This window comes from Spodoptera frugiperda, chromosome 15, assembly GCF_023101765.2.
Source record: "Spodoptera frugiperda isolate SF20-4 chromosome 15, AGI-APGP_CSIRO_Sfru_2.0, whole genome shotgun sequence".
Lineage (NCBI taxonomy): Eukaryota > Metazoa > Arthropoda > Insecta > Lepidoptera > Noctuidae > Spodoptera > Spodoptera frugiperda.
Window position 1 is genome coordinate 13348250 of NC_064226.1, and position 16726 is coordinate 13364975.

The following is a 16726-nucleotide window of genomic DNA, read 5'->3' on the forward strand; positions in this document are numbered from 1 at the left end:
CAAACAAACTCTTCAGCTTTATAATATTAGTATAGATTAACTTTTTATCTTATTTATTTAAAAAGTAGTAGTTTGTTTACTGTATACATCGAGAACCTTTTAGTGTTATAGAATTCTAATTCAAACAAAAAGAATTCATTAACAATAATATCTTATAGGTAAAGTATATTAATACCATAATGTATGCTGATAACAGTCCAATTAGAAGTGAATTAAATTAAAACAGATTAGATAATTCCTCAGGCAGGAGGAAGTAATTTAATGTTATATAATTTATCTATAACTATAATTAGAACAACGAGAATATCATGTCAATAGCCAATCTCTCTATAAATTCAAATATAAACGCTCGTGTTCATCAAACCGTAAAATTTATAACACGATAACAAACATTATAAACTATAACTTATTGCGTTCTATTTTACGAATGAATGATTTCAATTAAACATTATAATATACACTTCCTGACTTAAGGGCACAAAAAACTAGGAATGCAATACACAAATAACAAAATAAAAACAAAAAAATTACTCACCGACGCACGTTGTTTGATCCTAGAGGTAAACAATGAACACTGGCCACTTATAAATGCTACGGATATTCTCAAAAAACACTCTCACTGCAATATTGTCCTCAAAATTCATATATTTCATTCAATAATGCAATAATAAACACAACAAAGGAAAATTCATGAAACGATGCACAGCCTTCCGTTTGTTGATTTGACAGCTCCTTGCCCCTTGACAGTTTGTTTGTCAGACATAGGTTGACGTTTCATTTGTGTTCTTTACACGCAGTTATTTAAAGATTAAGGCGAACGTTTTCGTTTCCTGAAAATAAAACTTTTAATTTTGTTTAATAGTACACATTTTTACACAATTTAGAAGGGTTGTAGAAAGTCTTTTATTTTACCTGTTTAGCTATTTTTTCTTTTAAAATCTTTCATACTTGTTTCAAACCAAAGAGGTTCCATATTCTCGCTCGTCAACGAACGAAAGTATGTTAAAAAGTATTACGTTTAACTTCTAGATGGCAGTGAAAACGCACAGGAATTAGTGATAGTAGTAAACGATAGATGGCATTATAAGACTTAAAAAGTGAAGAAGATTAATTTTTATTGGTTTTTAAATAATGTTTCGGTTTTGTATCGGTATTATCGGTACAATCTTTAGTGCAGATACTTTGGTAAATCCAATTACTTTGGTAAATTAAACATTACCTAAATAATTGTTGGTGCTTAAAGATTCTTCTTATATTTTTTTACTTCTTTTTTTAAACGTGCCCCACATTAGCATTTGCTCCTGTAGCAGGTTCGATTCCTACACGGAGCAACTCTTTGTGTGATCCATACCTTGTTGTTTCGGGTCTGGGTGTCATGTGTAGGTGAACTTGTATGCTTGTAAACGCACCCACGACACAGGAGGAAATCTTAGAGCGGGGCAACGTTTTTAAGATGTAATCCTACGTAATCCCTCCTCCCTACGTAATCCATATTAAAAATAGAAGTGACGGAAACTGAGTGATGATAATGACTAATCAGACAAGGTTTATTTAATAGGTGTCTAGGTATATGTGACCACAAATGGGTCTAGTAGGGCTGATGCCTGAGCCGGAGCTGCGGACTACCTAGCGTTTACTTACTTAAGGTTGACCGGGGCTCCGGCAGGAACGGGGTGGTTTTTAATCATTAAGAGTCTGAAAAGGCGTGAGAAGTCATTGGATGATTGGATGATGGTGGTTTCAATAATACATATCTAGCCATGTATCACAAAACACATTGGATAGGGTAGGCACCTACTTACATATTATGTACCTAAGTAGGTAAAATAGGGTCATAGCTACCGTGACTTGTAACAACAGCTATAAGATAGGTTCTATACTTCCAAGTACAGAGTATATTCGTGATAAATGAACCTCAAAATCGTTTCCTTAATATTTATCTGTTCTACAAACAAAATAATAACCATAACCCATAACCATTTTTCACTGATATTTCCTCGTAATTCAGTACAGCTTGTCAGGCATAACTTCATCAATGTCACTATGCGTACCTAACCCTCTTACGCCGCAAAAATCAATGACATGTTGAAAAGAATCACCCAAAATCGTGTTACTAGGCAACCTGCAAACGACGGGGCCTATATACAAAGTGTAACGCACTGTATCTATTATAAATCACATGTTTTGTATGTGTATCTTATTGTCAGGGGAATAAAGTCATAAATCACTGAAGGTCAGTACTATATAGTTAGTTATTTATGTAGTAAATTGCTTTGGTAATGTCCCGCTTTGGCGCTTGGTCGATTTTTCCTCGATACGTTTAACGTATGTGAGGTTTGTATGCGTAGAATTGCGTGATTCATTTTGTAAAATTAAACGGAGTGAAGTTTAATGATTTCTTCTTAATTATCTGATTAGATACCTACGGACGGGTGGAAAAGATCATGCTTATTTTACCACTGGATTACTAGAACTACACCTAGGCGATTAAAAAACGCATTTTTTCGCTCTGACTTATATACCTACGTCTTTAAAAATCGCAATAATTTTTGGCTTCTACTTTCGCACATAGGCAATGTAAGACCTTCTTTTACATGGCAAAAATTGTCTTGAATTAGTGCTGTTATTAGTGATTATCTTGCATAAGTTAGTAATTTGCTTTTTTTTTAAATCTGAAAGCAATTAGGTAAATAAATACCAAGACACGATACAAATTCAGTTCTTATTTATTGTTACCATTTTACGAAAACTCAACATTTACACCTACTGTAGTGTCTCTCTGCATCACCCTAAGATTGACGGTTAGAGAATGCCAAATTGGCATTAAGTCCACCATTGTTTAAATGTACCTACAAAAAGTGTAAAATAAAAAATATTATCTATAATATAAAAATAAGTCGTGTTTTCCTTCCTGACGCTATAACTCCAGAACGCACGAACCGATTTCCACGGTTTTGCATTCGTTGGAAAGATCTCGAGCTCCGTGAGGTTTATAGCAAAGAAAATTCAGGGAAAATTCAGAGAAAAGCAAAAAAAAAACAGGGAAAATCATTGGTGGCGAAACGGAGTTCGCCGGGTTTGCTAGTTCATAATAAAATAGCGTTCTGGAATTTTAAGTTAGTTACCTCCGATGCTTACCAATACTGCCACCGACTGCCCTATTTCAGAGTACCACCATCGCTTTTATACCTCCATGCTACATTTCCCGTCACATAAACCTATCATAAGGCCCCCAATAAAATACAGAAATCATTTAAAAACTATACAAAAATACATTTATTTGATAACATATGGGGACATCGCGTGCCATATGCTAACCGTACGATTTCTTATGCAAATATGAGCATGCATAGGCCATACGTGCATCGATAACATCTATGATTCTGATAAAATGGTTATTTAAATAAATCGTTGTACAATAACGCTTTGCAGTTGTAGATATTTACTTATATACAGAGTGCAAACGGAACGCTCCCAAATGGTTCAAAATGGTGATGGTAAAAAACTAGTAATATTTTGAAAAAATTAAGGAACTCAAACTGCTTAAAGCTGTTCATTTTGCAAGAATAACACGAAAATATATACGATTAAAATTATAATCAAAACAAAAAATATATTCGGGAGCGTTCCGTTTACAACCTGTATATTGACGGATGAAAATATTCTTAGACTTTTTTCTACTTTACCTACTGATCATAGTTTTTTTCGCTTCTATTCCTTGGCATGGCCTAAATGTAGTTTCAATACTGTGTCTTGATTATAAAAATAATTGTTAACAAACAGCAGTTGATTTTGTAACCATTGATTCGCTTTTTTTTTGTATTATTGTTAATTTGTTCATGTAAACTTAGGTTAGGTTATGATGGGGCTGACATGCTCTTTGAGATTTAAGTCCCTAAAAAATAAAGAATAAAAAAAAAAAAAAATACTGTGTCTATCTTTGTGACGTAGTAAAAATATCCAACCTCCTTTTGAGGAGTTTTGTGGGACTCATGCCACGTTAGGGTTGAATAAAAGTAAATAAACAATAGCTGTGTGACCTACAATTTTAAATAATTATTATTGTAGGTACTTATTCCTCTTTAACAACCCTTTCAACAAATTCGGTGAGGGGAACCCTCTGGTGTCCAAATTGTTTATAATAAATCAGTGATTTCGTGTAAAATGAAAATATTTACCGAAGCCACGTTAAATTAATGCAAATGTTCTTCAAATAGCAGGCACCACAATATTGCGCCTTTGGAGACAATTTAAAACGGTTCGAGGCTTAATTTATGTGTATAATGGTGCTGTAATTTCATAATAATTGTACCTACAGAAAATTTATTTAGAAGGAACTAGGTATCGTTTACAATAGATAATGGTATTAAATGCAAATATGTATTGTCATTCCAGGCTGATTTATTTTGCAAATAACCTAAGGGCCGGGTTACCGGGGCTCCGGGTCAAATCAGGAGTAGGAACGGAGTGGTTTTTAGTCAATTAGTGTTTGACATTCTCTCGGCTTACTCAAGGTGAGAAAACATATGTATAATGATTTTCCCCCTCAAAAAGATAGAATACAATTATAAGTAGGTAGATTTATTGCGATAAAAGTCAAATTTTTTATTAATCTATTTTATAAATAATTCAGTCGATTTTATCAACACAATGGAAAAATTTACAAATAGTATTTCCCTAAAATCTTTTTAAATCTGCATTCTTAACGTGCAAAACATGTCACATACCAATCTTATGCTGCCTATATTTTCTTCTTTTTTAAATACAAAATAAAACTTCGCAATTGAACATTTTGTCATTCAGAGAAGCGCGTGGCACAAAACACACATCAATCTCGATTTATTATGACCTGTCTGCAAATATACCTACCGTGATTACTCTTTGACTGACATATTTTCACTACTGTATTACAATCGGCGTATCGAAGTAAGAAGCTAAAATATTGAGGATTAATCACGCCCAAATCGCAATAAGGAAACGTAATATTTTGACAAATTATGAGAATTTATTAGATTGAGGCGTTCAGGAAAATTTAGCTTTGTTTTTGTTTCAGTAAATGGGTATGAAAAATTACGTTGAAAGTCACTTAGGGAAAGTTTAAATAAGGGTGCATTGGAATTATGGAACTTATAATTTTCTTCCATAATTATGGAAATATACGTTTTCAAACGCAAATTGGGATTTCAGTTGTTGTGTGTTGACTGTAGAACATTGACGATTTAAGAATAAGGGAAGGAAATTGATAAATTCGTTTCGGAATAACAAATTATTTTTTAGAAAATATCTGTAGTTGTTTCTCACATTTAGAATAGATTTTCAAACTACAAATATTAGTAACCTATAAGAAATATGAACAAACTAAAAAATTAATCATTATATACTCAGATAGGATAACTGATCACCCAGGAAAATAAGCGAAATGGCAAAGAAATACTCGACTTTTTGTGCCGCTGACTGCAAAGACATGGCCATAAAAAAGCGACTGATAGTAGCTAGGTAGTTACCTAATACAACTTTTCCTTACAACTACATATTTCATGTCGCACATAAATTATTGCTGGAAAACATAAATTCCTTGGAAACAAATACTGATTTACCTATACACGCGTAGTTTTTACGTGGAACACGACGGAACTTTTGCAAATCTATATCAAAACTACATAAAACAATCGTTAGGTGGATCTGTTCGACTATAATATGTCATGCGTCGGTTTTGTCTGCGCTATTTTATTTTTGAATTGTGAGAATTATGGCTGTGTAATACATAAAGGACATGTGTTACTGGATGTGTGCTAAGGGTGGATACGAATATCGGAGCTGCGGACTACTTAATAGGTTACCAGGGCTCCGGCTCAAAGTAAGAGAAGGAACGGGGTGGTTTTAGTCAGTAAGAGTCTGACACTCTCTCGCGCCTTACCCAAGGCTCACCCGCTTTAGATGTTGGATGATTTTCCCCTCAATAAAAATGGTGTATAGAAATAAATGAAATTGTTTATTTTTTCGATTTTACTCATAAGGTACCTACTCCTGAAAAAGTAATAGCTACTTTACAAAATCCTGATAATGATAGTGTGTCGATTTAAAAGCTTTTCATGGGAGATGTGGGAACAAAAGCGCAAACGGAGTATTTTCTTAATTAGACTTATATTTACAGACTGCCTCTATTTCAATGCCTGGCTCCTCTTTCGTTTTATTTTCTAAATGACCTAAAACTTTTGGTAAAAATGCAGCTTTAAAACGAACATACAAAATCGCCGACCTTATCTACCCTACCTACATGGCAAAAACTAAAGTTAGTTGCTAACTAACTTAGTAATTAAGCATTGTATCAGCTCGGTAATCGGCAGTAGTCGGTACCTCGCACCAACTGTTTGAACTAGGTTAGCACGTTACTCAGAAACTATGCATCAGGCTTAATGGCTACAAGGAATTTGTGGTATGCTACACGTTCTACGAAAATAGTTTGCCTTTACTAATGTGCTGAAAGAAAAAGAAATTTAGATTTTCTTTGATACTCACACAAAGCATTGTACCGAATAAATCGAAAAGTAACAAAGATTGATAGTTATATGAGTTCCAACATTTGTCAAAAGAATTGATGATTAAGCCGATGTCTTTTGAACTGAATTAAGTAATCTGATAAACTTAGGTAAAAATACTATTCATTTTATATTTTTCATTTGTAAATTCTGTTGTCAATGGGCAAATAAAAAGGTACACCTTATAAATAAATACTTAAAGACCGTTTGGTCATGATTTCAAAATATTCAACTATGACCTTACCTTACTAAATAATTCTTGATTAACCAACAGACAATGGCGATGGCTGACGGCAAGCAGATTAGCATGGCGGCCAGTGCCATAGCTCTTCGTGGGGTCCGCCTGTTCCTGTCAGCTGGTCGGCACGCAGCCGACCGTCCACAGAACCAGGCGGCAGCACCAGCTCCGAGACCCAAGCCCAAAGGAAAGAAGCCTGTAGTTAGCGGGAAACCACCGCAGAAAGTCTTCGAAATGCTCATCAAGACCACCAGGTTTTCCAAGTCAGTTTAAGTACTTACTTTTTTCTTGATTATTCTTTATTATGTGAATTACAAATCGGTATAGAACATACATTTGCAAAGGTAACAATCTATTACAACAATTTAAACAAACTTACATATAGGTTCAAGTCTACTAGAGCCGCTCTTACGACATTGGCCGTAAGATACTATACTATAGCTATAGTACTAGGCCCAATACTATTATTGGGTAGGCAGGAGTTGTAAGTACTTCGGAGCAGGTCTATAAGAGGATCAGGTGCCCCTTGCAGGTGCAGAGGGTGGCCACCGGGGTGGTTTTAGTGAGTAATAATCCCACAATCCCTAATCTTATATCCCCAAATAGCTAGGCGCCTTTAGAAGGTTTCTCCCATCAACAAAAAAAAGGAACTGTACCTAGGTACGATTGAAAATGAAAAATAATCCTGATTAAAGTGGACATGATATAGAGTTGTTTATTCAGTTGTTGGCATGAGCTGTGGTTTGGAGCTGAATGACGTTTGACGTGACGTGCCCTACTACTGGCTAGACTTCTAAAATGTAGTTTTCTAATTGGACGCGAAAAGTAGTGAAGGGTAAATAATTATGTTCTAGTATAAGTTTTCAGGTAACCTACATAACCTTAGTAGACGTATTTCTCTGAAAAAATTTCTACAAACTTAGATACGGTACTTACCTACCTAGTTGTTTCACTATCTACTTTTATTAGTGTGTTATTTTAACATAAAAATATCCCTTATGAGTTTTCAAAACGCATTCCATATAGAACGAAAAACGATTTCAAAGGATACCCGTGCCCATAAAACGTCGCGCCACACATTTCAAACCGCCTTAAAATGCATCGTAAACATGAAAAGGGCAAAAATGGGGGAAAACATACCAACCTAATAAAAAAGCGCGTCTATTAACACCACGCATTCAACCCCAAATTAACCCATTCAATTTGTGAGCGATAAAACATCGAAGGTTACTATTGGTTTTGTCCCTTAGTCGCTCGTAGCACTGCTCGTAGCTCGTAGTAGCTCAGTAGACGGTTTCAGGCGACCCGAGTAGGTCGTCTTGTGAATAAAAATATTACGGTCCCGAGTATGAAACGCGTGCAATGATGCCTAACAAGAAACTAAAAGAGAAACATCTTGATGCCCTGTATAAACAAACTCATTTTAGCAAGTGAGTGCAGCGGTTTTAGTGTTAAATGTTCGATGTTTGAATTTTTTGTGACGTCTATTTCTTTCTGGCCAGTTAAAGTTTTTAAATTTGGAATTAGTTTGCTCCTTTATTTTTATTTTTTTTACTGTGGTTTGAATTAGCAACTTTTGTTCAGAAACTTACAAATTTATATATTTTTTTTATGTATAACACTATAGAATAAAGCTACGGTAAACTTTTTTTGTTTGTTTCGTGCAATTATTGAGCAGAAAACTTTTAATGGGCAGTGAATTTTCTAATTAAACTTTTATAAAAAGCCATGAGTATCTAGCTAGATGTACTGCAATTTCAAGCGGAAAATGTTGTATTTATTTATGAATTTTATAAAGTTAACAGCAGTGTAGCCTAATATCTAAAAGGTTTTCTCAAGTATTTTAGGGAAAACATGTTTATGCTGAAATATTAACACTTTTGCGTAGGTAGGCAAAACCCACCCTAGTGACAGAGCTTCGTGTTCAAGTAAACACGAATAGAACATACTTTTTGGCTCCGAACTTTTTTGTAATCGCATGTATTTGGCAGAACACTAGGTTACACGTACAAGGACTGCGTGATACCAATCTGCCTAGTTTACGAGGAACTCTGTTGCCTTCATATTTAATCGTAAAAACGGACAAATTATTGTGTTCTTGTGAACAATGAGATAGGCATAGACATGATTTTTACGAGCCTTTTTTGCTTTAACTTGTAGTACATTATTTTTCGTTGTTTATTACTAGAGACCGGATAATATGCATTTGCATATTTGCATATGCATTTGCATATTTAAGCGATTTTTAAGGCTAATAGCATATTTTTACTAATATCTAGTGATGATGCATATTATTGCTATAATTTACAGTAGGTATTAATGGTCCGACGGAAGTTTTGCCAGATAATATAAGCGCTAACATAGCACCCAAGCTCAAATTCTGCCCAGTTACCTCAGTAGATGTGGAGCGATCATTTTCGACCTATAAAAGTATTTTGAATGATCGAAGACATAATCTTACCACTGAACATTTGGAACAATACTTGATTGTTAATGTTTACAAAAATATTAAATAATGTTACATGTTACTGTGTCGATCAATGGATAGTTTTCTATAAAAAATGTATGCTGATTTTTTAATAAAAAAATAAAACTTAATAGTTTCTTTATTTCATCAAATAACAGTAAATTAAAATGATACATACATAATAAAGTAAAACATAAGACAAGTATTTACTAACAACACTACTTAAATCTAAAGGAATAATATTTACAAAACAAAAAAACTCATTTAATGTTGCATATTCTGTCAGTTTTCGTGCATATTTTAGGCATTTTTCATGCATATTTGCATGCATATTTCAAGCTTTTTATGTTGCATATTATCCGGTCTCTATTTATTACTTAGGTATCTGTTTTTGCCGCGGTCTGTACTGTTATAGCGCGATTAGGTACATTCTTGTACTTTTCTTGTGCTCTTAGAGATTTAAGTTGATATGAGTTGATGATACTAGATGAACTTACTGAATGATTGAATTGCCTAGATATAGATACAATTTTGGAAAATTATATAGTACTAGCGGACCCGACAGACGTTGTCCCGTCTACACGACTTTAATTTGAAAATTTTAAACTTTTTTAATAAGCTAAACATTCTGAACCATTTTGATGAAAATTATTATTCAAATGTTATGACAATATCTAACGTCATTAATATTTGACACTGTGATGGTAGCGCCGTCTGACGGATCCAATGTAAAACATTCCAAAATCAACAACTACTAATAAATTAAAAATTAATTAAAATACATTGTCCAGCGGACAAAATTGTGAATCTAAACCATTCTCAGATCCCCTTGAACGCACACAAAATTTTTTATCTAAATCGGTCCAGTCGTTTAAGAGAAGTTCAGTGACATACACACTTACAGAAGAATTATATATATAAAGACTAGCGGACCCGACAGACGTTGTCCTGTCTACACGTCTTTAATTTGAAAATTTTAAACTTTTTTTAATACTCGTAAGCTAAAACATTCTGGACCATTTTGATGAAAATTATTATTCAAATGTTATGACAATATCTAACGTCATTAATATTTGACACTGCGATGGTAGCGCCGTCTGTCCGATCCAATGTAAAACATTCCAAAATCAACAACTACTAATAAATTAAAAATTATTTAAAAAAACATTGTCCAGCGGACAAAATTGTGAATCTAAACCATTCTCAGATCCCCTTGAACACACACAAAAAATTTCATTATAATCAGTCCAGTCGTTTAAAAGAAGTTCAGTGACATACACACTTACAGAAGAATTATATATATAAAGATATAAATCAATAAATCAAAGACGGCCTATTTAATTACCACCTGGAGGCAACTGGGACATAAAATATCTCGGTTTTTAATTTACAGAGCTGAGATAGAAGCTCTGTATACGATGTACCGCCGGCTAGTGATAGCTGCTCAGGCGGCGGCCCCAGCCTCCGCTATTGGACATCCACCGAAGATAGACGTAAGTATTGACCTGCAAATTAATATCAGAGGCTTCTCTGACAGGATATTTCATCTTGTTCCTGTCGTTGTATCAAATTAATACGAGACTGTGTAGTGTATTTCCTTCTTCTATTTTCCTCTTTAAGATGTCAACACATTACTGACTCCCTTTTCTTTAATATGATTCTTCACTTAATATTGTGGGATCTAAAAAATTGACGAAGAATTTAAGAATACGAGTATGAAAAATTATAGAAGAGTTTAGCAATAAGAGCAATCTTATCACGATCTGAGAATCAAACAGAAATAAAAATATAAACCCAATCTTCAGTACCTATTAGAGTCAAAAGCGTCAAAATGAACAAACAGCTCTTTGCCTAACCAACAATACCTACCAAATATAATCATAAAAATTTAATACCTCACTTTTCAAATACGATTACTTTTGAAATGTGCAATTGTGTAATAACTATAAATATGTCTGCAAAAGTACCTATTGTAGAAATGGCAAGTGTGAGTTGATGTTTAGCTTAATAGTTCCGTAGATTTATTGCACATTACTTTGTATTTTAATTTCATTTTCTAGCGAAGGGCTGAACAAAAGACCGATTGCCGTAGCTTTTCTTGCCTACCTATATCAACGACCAAGAAAAAGTCATATTTAAACCTTTTGAACTTTACGGGGACACAATTTTTTTTTCATACTTTTAATGAGTTATTTTAATAATTACCTACCTACGTTCAGTTGTACAGTTTCATTATCAAAAAGAAACAAATTCACTTATACCTACCTAGGTTACCGTTACCAATATTTCATACGGAACTTCGACAAAAAACTGGGGATTCAGTCCTCTGGAACCATTACTGTTTATTGGCAATAACATCACGGTATCACAGTTGGGTACATGGCACGGTAGCAATCTTTGTGCGAAGTCTTACATTGCGTGCGTGCATATGGCTAGGGGCCGGAATTAGGCCGCGCTATGTATCCCGCCTATGAAGTTGTAATGGGGTTATCTATGTGAAAATATTGAGTAGAGTATGTATAGAATGTTTGGGTATGGATGGAATACTATACATTAATAGATAATACTATACATCACATATGATGTGAACAGAAATCTTAGTACTTATATTTAAACTTTAACATTTACCTGTGACGGTTGGTAAAAACAAAACTTATTTTAATTTAAAAAGAACTTTACATTTGTGATAAATACTGGGTAAGAAAACTTATTTTTACTGAAACTTAGGGAATACATTGTTACCTTTTTCTTCCAAATTATACATGTGTCTCTAATAGTGTTACATTACTCTGTCAGGGCTTCGCTCGCATTCCCGTGAAAGATAAAAAGTATCTTACCACCCAAAGTCAGCTCATACTCTGTCTCTACACAAATTTCATCAAAATTCGTTCGACGGACAAACATCCAAACAAAATTTCACATTTATAATATTAGTGTGTTATCAAATATGGTATACACCATATTTAATTTTAATTACAGAAAGCTTCACGCTGTACCCTACTTATTCTAAGGGCAGGATATTATCATATTTAATTTCCCCTACAACAAGGAAATGAAGAAGACATTTCTGACAAATTACCAGCGCATTTAACTTAATTATGGTTGGTTCAATTTTAAAATGACGTTGACGACTATTATGGTGGCATGAACAGGGGAATACGGAAGCAAATTATGATAGAGATTAGGTAAAATAATTTGCAGTTTATGCAATATTTTTTTTTAAACAAACATAAGAAATGTTTACATTTACCTACCTATTTTAAAATGTTCATTCGTTAGTCACGAAATGTAAAGAAACCAAGTAATATCAGTTCAAGGTAATAAAATATTAACAAATATTAGTAAACATTATCATCACATAATCAAATAGGATAAACAGAGACGACGTAAGCCCAAATGCCCATTTTCTGCAGTCTTCTTCAATCTTGCAAGCTCTTTCGCTTCTTCTAGATGCATTAATCACTCTCTCATATGCATCCTCAACGATTGACGGCATTTTTAACTTGATTTTTTTTTAAATAACGCCATAATTGTATGTATCTCTCCACCATCCTCAGGGAATAGATCAGAGCACCTTCCGTGATGTGATGCACAATACCTTCGACCTGGTCACTGAAGAAGCCATCCTGGAGCGTATGTGGATGACCTGGGAGAGAGGTGCGGCTGGAGGAGAGGGATCCTTGAGATTTGAGTCCTGGGTCAAGGGGCTCAGCGTGTTACTCAAAGGAAACATGGAGGAACGAATAGGATACTGCTTTAAAGTCTACGATTTAAATAATGATGGGTTTATCACGAGGGAAGAAATGTTTTTGTTGTTAAGGTAAGATAATAGGATTTACAGTAAAGATAACTGTTTATTCACGTAAATATACTGAGAAAAGCTCAAAAATGTGTTACGCTTCACAATTTTGCGTGTCATGCTTGCGCAGGGGCCTTGCTTATCTTGTCTGTATCGTTCCAATTTTAGTAAATGTACTGTTTAAGCAAGTAGTACCTTATTACATTTACGTGAGCAAACTGTTATTTTGACTTAATTTAGTATGTCTCACATTTGTTTAACTTTAAAGATCATTAAAAATTATGTTAATAGTCAGTGCTAAGTAGTGGACAAGGAACGAAACTAATATTTTTGTTAGGGTGTTATTTTGTGAGGAATACTTAATGTTATAATTTTATTACCAGGAACTCATTACTGAAGCAGCCTGGCGATGAGGACCCTGATGAAGGAGTACGAGAGCTAGTGGAACTAGTACTCAAGAAACTAGACGTAGATAAAGATGGAACGGTCTCTTTGGATGATTACAGGTCAGTAGGTACCAGAGAGCAAATTAAGTTTTTTATTTAGATTCCATAGCACGCAACTTTTCATATAAAAATCATAGCTTAACTGTGTCCGTTTCTACTAGTGCTATGCTATGTATACCAATGAATATGATGGGTGGAAGACAAACGCATCCACAACAACGTAGCTTAGCACATCTGTGGTGAAAAGCACCCTTAGTATTTAGCAGCAAATGAAAACTAAAGATAACAGAAAACTTTGAAATCTGTCAATAAAATTCATATATTGATCTGAACATTTGAATAAGATTAGGCTTAAAACTATTAAAATTGCCTTACTGGTTGAAGGAAGGTTCAATATATTATTTGAATGTTTCAGAGAAGCGGTAGAGCAGGAGCCTCTGCTTCTAGAAGCATTTGGCCAATGTCTGCCCACGAAGAGACACACGACTACATTCCTCAAAACTCTTACTAATAAGACGTAGAATTATAATGGGGTAGATGACTAATTTTTTATTGTAACGACGATTGATTGGTTTAAAACGATAGACACGTATGTAATATTTTCCTATAGAAACAAGTACTTTCTACGGTATATTGATTTGAAATATCGCGTGACGTCACTTTTGTGTATGTTTTATACTCAAAAGTGACGTAGTTAGCTCCCACTCCTAAACTTTAATACGTTTTATTTATGTATTATTTATTATATAACAGTACTTAAATAAAAATGTACATATCTAATAATCATTAACTAACTGTCAGACTAAATAGACTTTTAATTTTCATACCCTATCATCATCCCTATTGTAGATAAGATTACTTTTTTTAATAATTATATTATACCAATCATTATCAGGATAAATAATAGATGCCTACCGAGTCATATCAAAATGTTATATTGTTAGTCTTGTACCATATTTTTATAAGATTTTCTAGTCATTAAACGTTTTCCATCGTAATGTGAAGAGTGACAAAATATGTATAAACGAATATAAGATAATTAGTTAATTAATATAAGTGTCAAGAAAATAAATTTGGAAAAAGGATAGGAAACGATAAAAAAAGGAAAATAACAAAATACAACATAAATAATTGTTTGTTCTTTATAGACAAAAATCCATTTTAATTCTGTTTACCAACTACACGAGGAACGACGTATTAAATAACATTTTCTATCAAACCAACAATTTCTTTTATTTCACGTACAAAATTAGTAATGTCATGTGTTAATGTTTTTATTTACAATGTATGCTTTAGTTAAATTAGTCGTGGGGGTCCAGACCAGTGCCGATGAAGTCAGTCAGAATCCTGCCACCTGATGGCGGGAATAGGTTGTAGATCTGAAAAGAAAAATGATAAATTTATTGACTATTGAGTAGCAGCGCGACAGTCGCCGCGTCGTGTGGCGCGGAATGCTGCTCATGAATATGAGCCTCTGTAGTATAGTATGGTATAGTATGGCTTGAAACTAGTCGAGTTCCTCGTCAAAACATTACGTGACTAAGCCGATAACATAATAATTAATTTAATATGTCTCACTCTCTCTCGTTAGAATGGAAGAAATAGGAATATTGAGACAACTAAGACAGATTTAGATTTAAATATTATGGAAGTATAAGTCAAATAATTTATTCCAATTAATTATAAATAGGTTCTTTTGAAATGTCAACATATAGATAAATAAATAGCCAGCTAGTCTGTCCGTCAGTGATGCTAGATGCTACGAGCATTCAAAGTACGAAAAACAATAATAGAATGTTTCGGACAACTAAGATTGTTTCAAATATGAGTATTTACTTATGTCCAAAATATACCTAGTTCCTTATTGGTTAAGACACATTTTTGATCTCTGAGTTATCAGGTTATAAGTTCTGGATATATGTATTGAACGCCTATCATAACAGTATTCTATTAGCAGTCAAAAACTTATAGTCCAGTCAATTTAGGAATTCACCTCGGAATTCGAGATATAGCTGTAATTTTGTATATACTTGTATATTGACCCCCTAAAACTAGTCTCAAAACCTACATAAGGTAGGGTGTAAGCAACTATTAAATTTTAAGGTCCAAAGGTCCCAAAAATCGTTTTTTTGCGTTTTTTTGGAAATATCTCATTTCCTAATGGGTTTTTGGTATTTGCATTTAATACCAATATTGTAGAATACAAAATTCTCTACAACTTTTGTCTAAATTTTTTTATACGGTGAACCGTTTTCGAGATAGAGGGCGGAGAGCGCGCGGTCACTGCATCTCTTCAAAAAATTTTTTTTTCGTCTAACCTATCCGTGATGGTTGTCTATAGATAGGACATTAAAAAATACGTCATGGTTCCTAAAACCATTTTTCGTCAAAATCAATCGTTTGAAAGATAGACGCTTCCAAAGTGGAAAAATGAGGTCTATAGAATGTGTCCTGCCCTCTAACTTTTAAAATAAGTGAGTAAGAAAACTAAAAAAAAATAAATATGCTCTAGATTTTAATGGAAACTTTCAACGAAAATTGTTGTTTGAATGACAAAGATATCATGAGTTATCTGGTTTAAGTTTTTAAGAATTGATTAAAACTAATTGAGAAAGTGGAAAATTAAGTGGTTTTTCAGAATAAATTGTATTATTCGCAATATATTTTTATGATCTTTGCAAATATGTATTTTAAAACAGCTAAATAATACAGAGTGATATTTGTACCTGCTTCGAATCCGAAGCAAAAAATAGTAATAAATAAGAAAAATTACATTCAAAGTGTATTTCTTGATCTTGACATTTATTGATGTCAGGTATATAATAATATAATAATTACATGTCCTCATAAATCTTATGAATTGTATCCAAACTTTGTTTGACCTTATGCAGTTTGTTCTAAATTACCATTTAAATAAAATGTTATAATAAATAAGACTATTTCTAGACTTGTACACCTTAAACTATATGGGTATGGCAATTAAAGAAATAATTTATTGAGAAAATACGTCTAGTTCCAGTTATGTCATTTATGATACCTAGATGTCGTTACTTGTCTGTTTGATATAAACAAGTAAATGGGAGTTTTTAATTTACTATGAAAAACTGGATAAGAATGATTAAGAATTGGCGGCAGAAAGCTATGCACAGAGACAGAGTCGGAAGGAGGGTAGGGAGGTACTTATTCTTATTAAGTGGGACGAATGTGCTAAAAATGAATAAAATGAAAAACTGGAGA

At 33.5% G+C, this 16726-nt stretch overlaps 3 protein-coding genes, 1 long non-coding RNA gene and 1 other non-coding gene across 10 annotated transcripts in view; 2 read left to right on the top strand and 3 right to left on the bottom strand.

The window, feature by feature from the left end:
• The window catches only part of LOC118271821 (uncharacterized), a 123388-nt gene extending 122648 nt beyond the window's left edge, over positions 1-740 (bottom strand). The window contains exon 1 of the mRNA XM_050698522.1: positions 536-740. The gene's annotated coding sequence lies outside the window, so the exon portion shown is untranslated. The remainder of the gene's footprint in view (positions 1-535) is intronic.
• Positions 741-2075: 1335 nt separating this feature from the next.
• On the top strand, positions 2076-14487 carry LOC118270012 (calaxin). 3 transcript variants are annotated; one of them, XM_050698635.1, is made up of 7 exons: positions 2076-2233; positions 6814-7040; positions 10638-10737; positions 12802-13064; positions 13427-13549; positions 13905-14022; positions 14100-14487. In XM_050698635.1, exons 2-6 carry the CDS (start codon positions 6817-6819, stop codon positions 14008-14010), a joined length of 816 nt encoding a protein of 271 aa, XP_050554592.1. In that variant the 5' UTR covers positions 2076-2233; positions 6814-6816; the 3' UTR covers positions 14011-14022; positions 14100-14487. The 3 variants fall into 3 exon arrangements, with proteins under 3 accessions (XP_050554592.1, XP_050554591.1, XP_050554593.1); XM_050698634.1 differs by lacking the exon at positions 14100-14487 and having other exon boundaries at positions 2077-2233; positions 13905-14088; XM_050698636.1 differs by lacking the exons at positions 2076-2233; positions 6814-7040; positions 14100-14487 and adding an exon at positions 7810-8207 and having other exon boundaries at positions 13905-14088.
• LOC126911544 (U6 spliceosomal RNA) lies at positions 13129-13238 on the bottom strand. Its single transcript, XR_007706048.1, has one exon. It is a non-coding gene; the product is annotated as a U6 spliceosomal RNA (small nuclear RNA).
• A 128-nt stretch (positions 14488-14615) lies between the features above and the next one.
• LOC118269957 (17-beta-hydroxysteroid dehydrogenase 13-like) overlaps positions 14616-16726 on the bottom strand; it is a 157936-nt gene continuing 155825 nt past the window's right edge. For all 4 annotated transcript variants that reach the window (XM_050698631.1, XM_050698632.1, XM_050698630.1 and 1 more), the window contains exon 7: positions 14616-14868. In XM_050698631.1, coding sequence (XP_050554588.1) covers positions 14791-14868 — 78 coding nt within the window. In that variant the 3' untranslated portion in view covers positions 14616-14790. The remainder of the gene's footprint in view (positions 14869-16726) is intronic.
• Positions 16187-16532, top strand: LOC126911463 (uncharacterized). Its single transcript, XR_007706000.1, has 2 exons — positions 16187-16271; positions 16305-16532. It is a non-coding gene; the product is annotated as an uncharacterized LOC126911463 (long non-coding RNA).